General features: G+C 39.5%; 1 protein-coding gene across 1 annotated transcript; it reads left to right on the top strand.

The window, feature by feature from the left end:
* Nucleotides 1–10,450: 10,450 nt before the first annotated feature.
* ctsl.1 (cathepsin L.1) lies at nucleotides 10,451–13,292 on the top strand. The gene is made up of 9 exons (XM_075447849.1): nucleotides 10,451–10,548; nucleotides 10,803–10,907; nucleotides 11,073–11,215; nucleotides 11,360–11,557; nucleotides 11,646–11,837; nucleotides 12,198–12,363; nucleotides 12,499–12,604; nucleotides 12,780–12,883; nucleotides 13,051–13,292. The coding sequence occupies exons 2-8, from the start codon at nucleotides 10,808–10,810 to the stop codon at nucleotides 12,877–12,879; spliced, it is 1,005 nt and encodes a 334-aa protein (XP_075303964.1). The 5' UTR covers nucleotides 10,451–10,548; nucleotides 10,803–10,807; the 3' UTR covers nucleotides 12,880–12,883; nucleotides 13,051–13,292.
* The last annotated feature ends 534 nt before the right edge of the window (nucleotides 13,293–13,826 follow it).

Consider the following 13,826-nt stretch of genomic DNA (forward strand, 5'->3'; position numbering starts at 1 on the left):
TGACTGTTATAAAGTAAGGCCAGTAATGTGCTTTTCGGAACTGCACTCCTTACTCTCCTCCTCTGGCTTCACAGAAGGAAATGTCTCACAGTTTGCAATCGCAACGTTTTGGTCATCCACTTTAAAATACCTCCACACCGCAGACATTCACGCCCCAGCTTCAAGCTGCTGCCGTGTTCTGCTTCGCTTTACGGCACGCAGCAAAGTGACGTCATGCCGCATGCGTTGTTTCTGTGTGTAGTTGAAACCATAGACATAAAAATTCGGGGAGATTATTGTATTTGGGGATATACATCTTCCTCAGTCAAAATGCAATGTGGAGGCATTGGAGACCCATCCAAGATGGCGGCTGCGCTGACACGTCAGCTCCAATAGGCAGAGTCAGTCTATGAGGTGTCTACGTATATTGTGTCTATGGTTGAAAAGCTCTGACGGTACCATCACAAAACAGTAAATACTAAGCTGTTATTTTTTCCCATTTGTTTTGAAATATTATAGTTCGGATAAATAACAAATAATGAGAATAAATATACCTATATAGATAGGCTATATATCCGATCCCTGATCAGTCAGAAACCATGTGATCGGCTCCGATTTCCGATTACGTGATCGGATCGGGACATCCCTAATTGGAAGTTATAACGGATAACACATGGGACATTGTGTGTAAGCAGGGCCGCCGATAGGGGGGGACAAACGGGTATTTTGTCCCGGGCCCAGGAATGGGGGGGGGCCAAAAAAAAAAAAAAAAGGAATATGCGCATTAGTCCGCAAATATGTCCAAATGTTTCAGGCACGCACACCAATCAGGCTGAATTGATTTGAGAATCATCCCCGGTCAGCTGAATGACAGCCAGTGTAACGCGGCTCTGGTTTAACCTTATTTTGTTTAAAATAAGCCAGTATAGACATGGCAACGTGTGAAATTGCCATTTAGATAGAGTTGAATGTAACGAATGGGTTATAAAGGTGACATTTTGGGGTAGCCTGTAACTTTCGTTTAGACTGATTTAACTTGACACTCGCCAGATGAATGGGCTCCGCCTTGTTCGCCGAACATTCTCAGAAAGTTCAGCGGACATACATGCTGGTCTGGCGATAAATAAAAGTACCCTTAACATGATTCCCTTGGTCAAGTGAAAAATGGTTGATGAAATGTGCAGTTTATGAGCTCTAAATGAATAAAATAGCGTGAGTTTTATTGTGGTAGGATTTTGAAAGCCATAACTCCACTCAGTCCATATCCATATCCAGGCAAAGTGGTAAATAAAATGGGGGGGGGGCATTCAGAGAATTTTGTCCCAGGCCCAGCCAAACCTGTCAGCGGCCCTGTGTGTGAGTGTAGTAGAACAAACGTATGAACACTTCTAGATTAGCTTAAATAAATTAGGCACACTATTGTGAAGAGTAACTGGTAAGCAACATAGGTTTTGTGGAGGCCTTGATATCAGTTTCTGACTATGCACACTGACGAATGAGCTGATTTTTGAGTGACTGTGGAAAGACAGTAGCACAGCCAGATGTGATCAAGGTTACTCTGCACTACTCACTACTTATTTTAAAGGCCTTCCATTTGAATTCCTGCTCACATTCACACTTTGTCACCTATAAAGTGGGAACGAGTGGTGAATGCCAGCAATGTGAAACCAGAGAAGCCAGCCATCCCAGCAATGCCCCAAATGTTGCTGTGTTATTGATCCAATAATCAGCTTATGTGCTAAGGTATGCCAGTCTACGCAACTGTCACAATTTAGTGGCTGTTACATTATATGTGAACCCCTCTTGAGAGCAGCCAACTATGTGATTGGCTTTAAGCTGAGGAAACATGTAGCGTAATGAAATTAGAAGAGTTTACCAGGCATTGCTTTCTTCTCACTTTCCAATTCCAGCCATCTTATTGGCCTTTCCGACTGGCATTTCTTGTCACACCTGACCTTCCAGGATCTACTCCATAGTCATGCTCCTGAAAAATGTTGTCACATTATATTTCTTAGCTGTCAATAAACCCCACATAACATCAATAGTTTACATTTCGACCACTGCATACTTTAGTAGTTACACAAAGCTCCATAAAGATGAATTCATAATGAGCGCTGCTGAATTTTTCTTGGCATATAAAAGGGACTGAATTAGCATGCTGAAGCTGCAAATGGAGCAGTAAGACACGGACACTATTTTACTGTTAACATACATTTAGCTGGGTGGGAGACACATTTCAAACATATGAGAAAAGTCTGTGGAAACACTGCCATCTTCTGGTATGTTTTAAACACTGCAAAAGCTGCGCCATCTGTCCATGAGCAAAAGATGTTCTTATCAGCTGTAACATGATGTAAGCATGCCTTTTCTGCCGTCAGTGACCAGCTAATGCAAATAGGAGTTTTCTCCCGTTGTGTCATCAGCAGATTGAACGAGTCCTTGGTGTCAGATTTCGTAAATGCGCATGTCGCTGCATGGCTACTGGGAAGAGACCAAGAAAATTAAGAAAAAGAATTATGAAGACAAATCATAATTCAGAGTATTAAACTGTGTCATTTTCAGTTGAAAAAGTTTTTGGAAAAACCTCCTTGTACTATAAACCTTAAAATAGGGAAGAAAGTACGGTGGCCGAGAAGGGCAAAACAAAATTACAAACTCTGAAACACTTTTACATTTTGGAAAACAAAATAACATTTCCCAAAACAAATTAACATTTCAGAAAACAAATTAACATTTCAGAAAACAAAATTACAAACTCTGAAACACTTTTACATTTTGGAAAACAAAATAACATTTCCCAAAACAAATTAACATTTCAGAAAACAAATTAACATTTCAGAAAACAAAATTACAAACTCTGAAACACTTTTACATTTTGGAAAACAAAATAACATTTCCCAAAACAAATTAACATTTCAGAAAACACTTTTACAAAGTCGACAATATTACGGAAAGGGAGGTTCCAAACCTCCAAGCTCCGAGGTTGACCCGGAAGTGATCCAAGATGAACAGCGATATAGCAGCGTTTTGAACATAGACATCATATAGAACACTAGACCACAGATTCTATAATAGGACAGATACGCCACTCACGGTGCATTTCCGGTTTCCAACGAGGCGATTTTGGTTGCAGTTCCACCCTCTTTCCACGTGGGGCGCCCAATTTTGGAGACCAGAATGAATGGAGTCCTATGGAGCTATACGCCCTTTCGTGCCCTTATCTCAAGATATAATTTTTTCTCTAGTAATTCGAATGTTGTTTTCGAAAGAGGGTGTTTAGAAAATACCCATGGCTGAGTTTTAGATTTTTAGAGCCACTCATTTGCTTAAAAAAAGGATTTGAAGTGTAAATGACGTCATACATAGCTGGTCGACCAGCTGTCATTAGCACAATGCTAGCGCGTTGTGGACAACAAGAAGCCAACCTGTAAGAAATCAAAGGGATATATGTACTCGTTCAGTAGATTTTTTACTTGAAACCCATGTTGAGCTCTCAGAAACTACATTCAAATCTGAGCGCTCTTGAGGAGACTTAGGTGAAACTGACCATTTGTAGCATCTAGCTCCATTGGGCCCCATTCATTCTGATCTCCACCGACGCCCCCAGTGGAATTCTGGTGGAACTGCAGCCAAAAAGCCGGTACAATGGGGCTTAATACAGAGTGGCAAGGCTGTTCGTTATAATGGCTGTGACTAGACTGAGCAACGAACGTAACGCAGGGCCGCCATATTGGAGTGGTGATTCGCTCCATTCAGTATAACCGGGTTGATAGGAGCAATGAACAGTGTTTATGCGTTTTAAATGTCATCCGTGAAGCACTGATAAAAAAAAAACATGGTTTGGCGGGATTTATTGTTCCTACTTGGCATAACGTAACACAATATAGGCCTACATAATAGTTCATGGTTCACCTTTGAAAAACAAACAATGAGATAACGAGTCATTTTTTCATTTTATTTTTATTTTTAGTTCTTAAGTGAATCATACACGGACCTTCAACATTACATTTCAATATTGTTTTTTTTCACACTTCTTTTTTTCCCCACAATTATATATATATATATATGTGTATGTACATATATATATATATATGTAGGGAAGATATCCACTGGCCATTAATATACAAAAAAGAGCACTACAATTTTGGATGCACCTCAAAACAAGTCCCTCAGACACACTGCACTTTATTGCAGCAAAAACAATGTGTATAATATAAATTAATCATTACATGTTCATTATATTTTATGCTTTGGCAATACATTTACTTTTTCATGCCAATAAAGCTCATTCAATTGAATTGAATTGAGAGAGAGGGAGAGACAGAGAGGACTAAAAGCCCTGAAAGAGAACTGCTTTGCATGAAATGTTGGCTGCATATTATGGAATGATCCGTTGCTGCGAACCCATCTCTCCTCAGCGCCACTTCCCACTTTTTTCTCAACTCTGTATCCTGTGGAAACCTTAAAAAGTGTCAGATGTAACTTTGGTCATTCCTTGTTGTTCATCATGTTCACATTCATGTTCTGGTTTTCATTTGTAATGTGCTACGTCTCCACCACCCATATCAACAGTGATACGACTCAGTAACCTTAGCATACGTTCGCCTAAAATGAAGTTCATAAAATGCTGTACAGTTTTTTATTGTTTATCTTTATTTTAAACTTTGTTGTTAAAGTATGTCATGTTTTCATTTCCTTAATTTCAAGCCATTTATATAATAGGATGCTATGGTTGATGCCGAGCTGTCAGCTCTCAGCTGTCATCTGTCAGCTGTTAGCTGATCGGTCATTCATTTACGATGTGGTCGCATAGTGTTAATACGCCAATATTACTCTGCCGTTGCCCTCCGCTATTAGCCTGGCTGACGCGTCCACAATCTCGATGAGATGGTGGTCTGGGAACTAGGTGTGCATTTTCTCGTATTTGAGGCGTGGTTTACGAATGCCTAGAGCCGTTTATTGGGCACTACGAATGTCTATCAAATGACGTCAGGTATTTCCCATGCTGCTTTGCGCGCGATTCATAGCCAATTGTATCACTTATACCAGATGACGACAGAAATTCGACGAGGAAGAAGAAAAAAATGGAAAATAAAAGTAAACTTGCGCTCTAAGCTACTTAAATTGACAACAAAGTAGGCCTATATGCTATATTCTACATGAATTTTTATGTTGTAGAGTTGTGAATTTATTTTAATAATGGAGAAATTGAGCAGCCTTGCTTTGTTGTCTACAGTAGTAGCTCAACCCTCATCTTACTTTGAAGCTCCCAGCTCCCAGAAGTGACGTCGACGTAGCTTTAGCAGCAGAAAAGCTATCAGGCTTGTGTTGATGATAATAATAAACTCCTGGACTATGTACAAACTTCCAAATGCATCGTTTTGTGAGTACAGACCATATTTGTACTACTGTAGAAGTTTGGTTTCATGACATGTGATTTTAGTGTGGTAATTTTGGAGATACTGCCAGGGTCCGTTAGCGCTTGTACTAAGCTATTCGGGATAACTCAGTAACTCAGCTGATGTTCAGCCAAGATCGGAAAAACTTCGGGTGGGCTACTTGGCTGGATGTCACGGTTCAAATGACCCTAGGGTGAATCTACTCCGAAACACTTTCTAAGGCTGCATTGAACGGTAACGTTGTGTCCGCTGTCATGTTGAATTAACACTCTACAAGCTTCGGTGTAGCGCATAGACGTCGTCATCGTCTTGCTGCCGCCGCCCCCCCCCCCGTTCTGTGATTGGTTCCCAAACTCTGGCAAAAATAAGGGCGGTGGTTTCCAGGCTGACTTTGCAGTGAGAATGAAATCGAGCGCAAAGCAGCATGGGAATTCCCAGGCTACTCCACTATTACTTTGTTGTTCAAGTAGCCTATGTCATGTTTTCATTTTCATTAATTTCATTATCATATAATCAAGCCATTCATATTCATTTTGTGAGCTAATCTAGCTAGCCACGGCCTCAGGAGCATCTATTTATACTACAACACTCTGGTAAAACAAATAGATTCAATAGTACGGTAATGTTAAATCTTACTTGTGAAAAGTAATCCCACGACTTCTGTTTTCCTTGGTTCGCTCGTTTGAGCAGTTGTATGCTGAACACCAGCCAGGCATCTTGACAAGTCTCTAGTTGCAAATTCAATGACAAACGTTATCGTGAGCTTGACGTTCACCACTCCAAGATGGCGGCCGTTTTTCTCGCGTCTCAGCAGCCAATGCTCAGTCTAGTGTTCTATATGGTTTTGAAACGCTGCTATATCGCTGTTCATCTTGGATCACTATGAATTCAAATCGAAGGCTTCCGTTATAACTTCCGGGTCAACCTCGGAACTTGGAGGTTAGGAACCTCCCTTTCCGTAATATTGTCGACTTTGTAAAAGTGTTTTGTGAAATGTTAATTTGTTTCGGAACTTGTAAAAGTGTTTCGCGAAATGTAAATTTGTTTTCTGAAATGTTAATTTGTTTTCTGAAATGTTAATTTGTTTTGGGAAATGTTATTTTGTTTTCCAAAATGTAAAAGTGTTTCAGAGTTTGTAATTTTGTTTTCTGAAATGTTAATTTGTTTTGGGAACTGTTATTTTGTTTTCCAAAATGTAAAAGTGTTTCAGAGTTTGTAATTTTGTTTTCTGAAATGTTAATTTGTTTTGGGAAATGTTATTTTGTTTTCCAAAATGTAAAAGTGTTTCAGAGTTTGTAATTTTGTTTTGCCCTTCTCGGCCACCGTAAGAAAGGGTCATTGTCTGGTATAACTTGAGCAATTATGACCGATGGCCTTTGCAGAATCAGCTCAGTAGCTTCTCCAAACATGTTTGCCCATCTGCTAAAAACAGGCTGATATGTTCTAACTCAATCTATTCTTCAGTTAACAGAAGCACACACAAACCTTGATCTATGAACTTGGACAGTATATCTCCCATTCTTGTATTTGCTGTTCTGCCGACTCATGACTTGATCTTGTCACATGACGGTTGTAAATGTTTTATAGAGGTTAGGTCATACCCGAGGGTAGAGTTGGCTGCTTACACACACACACAAACAACATTTAGGACAACGACAGAGACAGCGAACATAACAGTGACAACAGTGCTCCAGAGCTCCAGAGCTTGGCACGAATTACAACCATTTTCCTGGATATAGCGTGGCAAAAGCATTTCCCAACTTTTCCCCTTTGCTAATCATAGCGGATTAAAAAGCAAGAATTTAAAAAACTCACTCGGTGTCCATAGGAATCGTGAGCTTGACCAATTTAAATGCAGTTGACAAACTTTGAAAGTACGAAGCATTTATCTATTTTAAACCAAACTGCACGTTTAATGTACATTTGTCTAACACCAGTAGCTACCTAATGGGTGATTCCATGCTATATTACACATTGTTTTAACTTATATGCTCAAGGATATGGATTGTTTAGGAGCCACATTAATCTTTGTGTGGTCCCCACAAAAAAATGTTTGGAAAGGCTTCTTTTTGGGAAGCACTGGCGTGTCATTCAGCTACAACAGCAAAATGCTGCCTACAATTTGAGAAATTACTTTAAGTTATTGTGCAGTTTGATTTACAGCATATACCCAAGTACAATATACGCAAGTGTGTGCACTCCTGTGCAACATCAAGTTACATGTCATATGATTGAAAACCATCATGCATATGCATGCGCAGTGTTCATGCTGACAGGAAGAGTATTTTGCCTTGAGAAGAATAAAAAAGACTCATAAAGGTGATGTTAGAATTCAGGATCCAAAGTTGAAACCCAGGGCAACAAAAGTTAATATACCTGTGATCACTAGCACAGATGTGATTTCCATTTAGCTTGTTTGCATGAACAGTTATAAATATAAACCGTTAAAACCAGAACCCTTTAAATTTTGGAGCAATGGGCTGTGTCTGTCTGAGCTTTCACACAGATGGAAAACAATACCGGAGGATCCGGGACCAAAGAAAAAAAGATTAGACAAGACACAGCTGCTGCAGTAATCACAGAGTAAAAAAAGTAATGTGCCTCAGAACCAGAACATATCTGAGCAGCAGTGGCTGTCCCTCTTAGATTATGATTCACTCGCACAAACTAGTTTTGAAAAACAGGCACGCAGGCTCAGCACAGGGTTTAATCAATGGAAATAGGAGTTTCTGTTAAAGCTCAGTGTGAAGGACATGGCATAATATCAGCCTCTGTGGATGATGTGCAAGAAAAACAAACATCTTCTTACACCTTTCTATCTTAAGCAGCATTAAATATTGCAGCAGTTTCTACTCCAGTAAATCCTCTGAGAAATCAGACGACATGAGCCTGCCTTTACATTCAATGCACATAAGTTAACCTCAAACACCCATGACCTTGTTGATTCCCTGGTTGTTTATCCTTAGACCTCCTTTGGTACATACTAACCATACAGAGAATACACAAACAAGACCTGACATTTTGGACATGCTTTACAAATCAACAGCAATTTAAAAAATAACATTCTTCACTTGCTGCCTCTTAGATTTAATCCCTTGACAGGTGCCAGGTGTTAAGAGAAGATCAATGTTATTTACTTCACATGTAAGAGGCCTCATTGTTGTGGCCGACGGGTGTATGTAAGTCACGGGGTCATTTTTCTGTTGTATGGTACTTTTGACACTTTCTACAATATACTCATGAACTGCATGGTATTTCCTAAGAACAGAGGACCCTGTCAACTTCTTGAGTCTTAGTCACAGTTTACAACAAGACAATTCATACCTTAACCCACATGTAGCCTCAACGATAGCAGATCATGTGACTGGTTACTGCTGGAAGTCCCATTTGCAATATACAGAATCACATAAAAAAAAAAAAAAAGTTCATATAAAGGAGCTAGTAGAACTATTAGAAATGTCACATGATAGTTAGAAAAATTTTATAGAATTTTTTTAATGGACAGTTCCCTTATGTTTTACCATATGTAGAGAAGACACCAAAATAAATAAAACTTCTGCAACTATTTCAGTTTTGTGTCAGTTACTGTAAAACATATTACTTGCTCTTTCTTATAGGAAGGAGCCCACGCTTGTGTGCTAACTTCAGTTAACTTCAGTTCACTTTTTTTTTTGTGGGTGACCAGCAACAAAACAGGAAGATACAAGACACAAAAAGAAAAAAAGTTTAAGGACATCTGTAAACTTTTAGCTTCGTTCTCGGTTTTTATTTCTCATTTCACAGCAACTTTATGGTCTGAAGCCCGGTCATAACACTGAAAGCCTTGTGACCATCCATGAGACAAAGTCAGACATTAGTTTGTGATATGCTGCTAAGACCGCAAGACAGCTCAAAGATCAGGTACACACATTTTTTGCCATAATTTCCAGACTAAAATAAAATGACACGTTAACTCATTTAACTCATGACACGTTTAAACATTTCTCAGCATTTTTTTTTTGCTTATTCATGATTACTCGCCTTTTTCTCTATTCAGAATCAAAATCAGAATCAGAAGAATTATTGCCAAGTAGGTTTGCACTTACAAGGAATTTGACATGGTGCAGCTGGTACAGAATATAGATATATACACAGAATCTATATACAGAATTCAGTTATTTACTGGGATTTTCGTATGTTCCTGGCAATGTAGATTGGTAAGATTTGCTAATTTCAGAAATTACAGTAAAGCTTAAAAAAAAGAAGAAAAACAAGATGAACGTGTGGGAAACAGAGAGGAAGTGTTGAACAACTGTCAGCGGAAACAACCATGAATCATACGAATCAAACAATGTCAAATGCAAAGAAAAGATTTTCCGAAGGTGTATTTTGTGTTCAGGGCATTTCAAAAGCAAAATGGGTGTGAGGCTGGCTGAATTAGTTTGTGTACATAAAGTGAAAAAGTCTCAGTCCAGCGTTTCTTGAAGAGGGATGATGGGTAAACACTTTAAGTAAATCCTGATATTTCATGTAAACCACTCAAGCTTTCAGTAAGTGGGTGTCAGATGAAATGCTGCCTACCTTTTCCAGAAAGAAAAGCACACGCTCTACTTGTATACATTATTTTCCAACGTGGAAACCTTTTGCTTATGAGGTTTCAAATGAAACAAGTGGGAGACGGCCCACGTTAGCACAGACATGGCTTATGATTCTGTGTGTTAGTGTCGGGGTTGTTCTGTCAGAAGGCCCCTCGTGTCTTTGACTGAACTCAGAGCCCTGAGAAGAATTAAAAAATCCCAGCTGTGGTTTTCTGTGTAAAAATATTACGCACGCACAAACAGTTTCTTTTTCGTGTGACTTTCTGATTTCAAAACAGCAACACTGCTGAGTAATTTATGCTCATGATCGTGCTCTCATGGAAACTTGGAGCTCTCGTGATTATTGTTTTGAAGTTTTGAAGTTGATCATGATTAACATCATGTTCATTTTCTCATTATTCATAACTCCAGGCATTTCTGTTTAAATGATTAACTCACTCTCTTTTTGTTTATGAGCTCGTGACAGCCACCTGACTGGAATAAGGCAGTCATAACTGTAGTCCCTTATATAAGCACCCATCTAGGAAGCAGATCTCTATCACCAGCAGGTGTTTGTACCACAGTCTTCGTCAAACACACCGACACAGAAGCAGGTAAGTGGCTACAGCACAAATAACAAGACAGGCAACAACAACCTTTACCTCTACTTTCTGAAACCAAAAAAAGGAGGAGTTGGAGGGAGAGATGAAACTGGGAAATAGAGCTGATGTGAAGTTGTGCGCGTATCACATCAAACATCATGTCAGGAAGCATGTTTGAAAAAAAGCTGAAGTGAAAGAGATCAGCTTCAACCTGTGTGGTTTCCTGCAAATCACAAACGATCTCTGCCTTTTCTGCTTGTGTTCAGTCAAGATGAAGTCACTGCTGTTCGTTGCTGCTGTTCTGGCTGTGGCCAGCTGTGCCAGCATCACTCTGGAAGACCTGGAGTTCCATGCTTGGAAACTTAAGTTTGGTGAGTGGCCGTTTTCTTTGGTCGAACTGAGATAACTATGCTTTGTTCTTGTTTTACAGTTTTACAGATGTTTCATTGAGAATGAGTTTGTCTTTTGTCTGTCAGGTAAAAGGTTTTTTTCTTTTCCCTCTTCTATTTCTGACAATTTCCTTTTCTGTTCCCCAGGAAGGTCTTACAGCTCTCCATCAGAGGAGGCTCGGCGCCAGGAAACCTGGCTCAAAAACCGTAAACTGGTGCTGGTGCACAACATCATGGCAGATCAGGGAATCAAATCCTACCGCCTTGGCATGACCTATTTTGCTGACATGGTATGTAAAGAAAAACAGATGTGGTTGGTTTTGCCATAACACAGCTTGTTACAAACCAGTTTAGATTAGTTGTAGAAGTTGTGATTTGTATGTAAGGATAGTATGAATATTATCATGAACTTGAATTTGGTGCCTCTCCACCAGGAAAATGAAGAGTACAAGCGCCTAATCTCTCAGGGCTGCCTGCACTCCTTCAATGCCTCCATGCCTCGTCATGGCTCAACCTTCCTCCGGCAGCCCAAAGGCACTGATCTGCCCAATACTGTTGACTGGAGGGACAAGGGATATGTTACTGATGTCAAAGATCAAAAGGAGTGCGGGTCCTGCTGGGCCTTCAGTACAGTATGTACAAGAATAACCAGATGTTCTGTAATCCGTCAAACTTTACACAACTCTTCTCTGGTTTAAAATGCTCTTCTCCCTGTTCTAGACTGGCTCACTGGAGGGTCAGAACTTCAGGAAGACAGGAAAGCTGGTGTCTCTGAGTGAGCAGCAGTTGGTTGACTGCTCTGGTGATTATGGAAACATGGGCTGCATGGGTGGCTTGATGGACAACGCCTTCAAGTACATCAAAGCAAACGGAGGGATCGACACAGAGGAATCCTATCCTTATGAGGCAGAGGTAAACAGAAAGCTCTGTGGATAAATAAGTGTTAGGTGTGATTCTCTACAGATATTACCCATAAACTTTAAATGTAAAACATTTCGTGGTCATAAGCCAACTGTCACTATAACGATTAAAAACAATGGCCGAGACACAGCAGAGGCGCACAATACTGGCATCGTGTGGACAGAATATGTAGTTGCACATCACCTTGAAACTTACTGAGAGCAAAGCCTACACCCCCCCCCCCCCCCAAAAAAAAAAAAAATCCCAAACAGTTCTTAAAAATCTATGTTGACATACAGTTAACCTTCATTTAACAATGTGCCAGCATGCTAAACTGAGCTTTCTTTCGTGGAATATTTTTTTTTCCTTTAGGATGGACAGTGCCGTTACCAACCTGATAATGTTGGTGCCACATGCACAGGCTACACTGATGTCAGTCAAGGAGATGAAAATGCTTTGAAGGAGGCTGTGGCCACAGTTGGACCAGTCTCTGTGGGAATTGATGCTTCTCACTCATCCTTCCAGCTCTATGATTCAGGTAGATGCTTTTAAACACCGTGGGACACCTGCTAAGAAATGCTCAAAACAACAGAACACGAAACGAAATAGGAAATAATCTTTTTTCTTTGCCAATCCACAAGTTTATGTAACCCAAATGTGTATGTGTTTTAAGGAGTGTATGATGAGCCTGAGTGCAGCAGTACAGAGTTGGATCATGGTGTACTGGCTGTGGGTTACGGTACTGAGAATGGACATGACTACTGGCTGGTGAAAAACAGGTAAATCATACCTCTTGCTCATAAATTTACTTCATGTGCTGCTCCCCTGCTTCATCGTTGGGTTTGGCAGTGAATACACTGAGGCTGGCTAAGTTAACAGAGAGTGGCATTGAGACTTCTTGTTTATAGCTACCAAAATAGAAGTGAAACGTTGCAATTTTGTATCTTTCCATAGCTGGGGTCTCGGATGGGGTGACAAGGGATACATCATGATGAGCAGGAGCAAAAATAACCAGTGTGGGATTGCCACTGCTGCCAGTTACCCCCTTGTCTGAAAAGGTGAAATAAACTATCTTAATTTCTTTTTCTTTGGGCACAAGCTGTGTAAAATACCATTTACCCAAGTTATAGATCTCAGCATTTGCACAGATGAGGCTAAAATTATGTGCATGATCTCTACAGTTTATTGGATCTTATCTTATTGTTTATGTTTATTGGATTTACAGGTCGAAGACTATCCTCGGTGAGGAGGAGAAGAGTGAGATAATTTACTTTGATTTTTCTTTTTCTTTTTTTTTTTTACATAAACAAGCTTCTGAGTTATGTACAAAATGTATATTTTGTTCTTCCGGGGGAAATTGTTGGTGTACATAATCTCTCTTTGTCCTGTTTGCACTTCTAATGTAGCAGCTTTTTATGAAGACTGTAAAATATGTGAAGAAATAAAGTATTTCATATAACAATTGCAGATATGTGTTTAGTTGTGTGGTTGTTATATAATCTGTAACACATACATAATGTACATAATAATACAAAGATTTTATTTGGCAATATGAATGTTGGTTTGCTGGTCCATCCACAGAAATCCAGACTGACATGTTTCACACTTGTGCCAGATTATTAAGAAATGTAGTTACTGAGCACAAATTTTATGGCAACTGGTGACAAAGGAGGAAGTAGCATTGTGAATGTAAAATTGTTCTTATTGTGGCTAATTTCAAACGATCAACAAGCAATTAAAACTCCATTATTGATAAGACATTAAGGCAAAACAAATATTAGTTTAGACTTGGTTAAGAAAACTGGCAATGAAGTAATCGGAATGAAGAAATGCAAACCTGCTCTAATAATAACTAAAGGTTTATTGTAGTCACCTTTTTTTGTAATCTGCCATAAAAGTATTCTTCTGCATGTCTTTTCTCCAGAGCTGACATGTTTTTCTTCTGGCTTATAGCTATTGAATTGTTTCACCATGAAACACCACAAAGCACGAGCAATGAGT

Source organism: Odontesthes bonariensis, chromosome 17, assembly GCF_027942865.1.
Source record: "Odontesthes bonariensis isolate fOdoBon6 chromosome 17, fOdoBon6.hap1, whole genome shotgun sequence".
NCBI lineage: Eukaryota > Metazoa > Chordata > Actinopteri > Atheriniformes > Atherinopsidae > Odontesthes > Odontesthes bonariensis.

What these genes read in the sequence shown, in the direction of transcription:
- ctsl.1 (XM_075447849.1), top strand. Translation starts at nt 10,808, where the DNA reads ATGAAGTCACTGCTGTTCGTTGCTGCTGTTCTGGCTGTGGCCAGCTGT. An exon ending in TGACCTATTTTGCTGACATG is followed by an intron (nt 11,216 to 11,359) that starts GTATGTAAAGAA and finishes CCTCTCCACCAG; the next exon opens with GAAAATGAAGAGTACAAGCG. An exon ending in CCTGCTGGGCCTTCAGTACA is followed by an intron (nt 11,558 to 11,645) that starts GTATGTACAAGA and finishes TCCCTGTTCTAG; the next exon opens with ACTGGCTCACTGGAGGGTCA.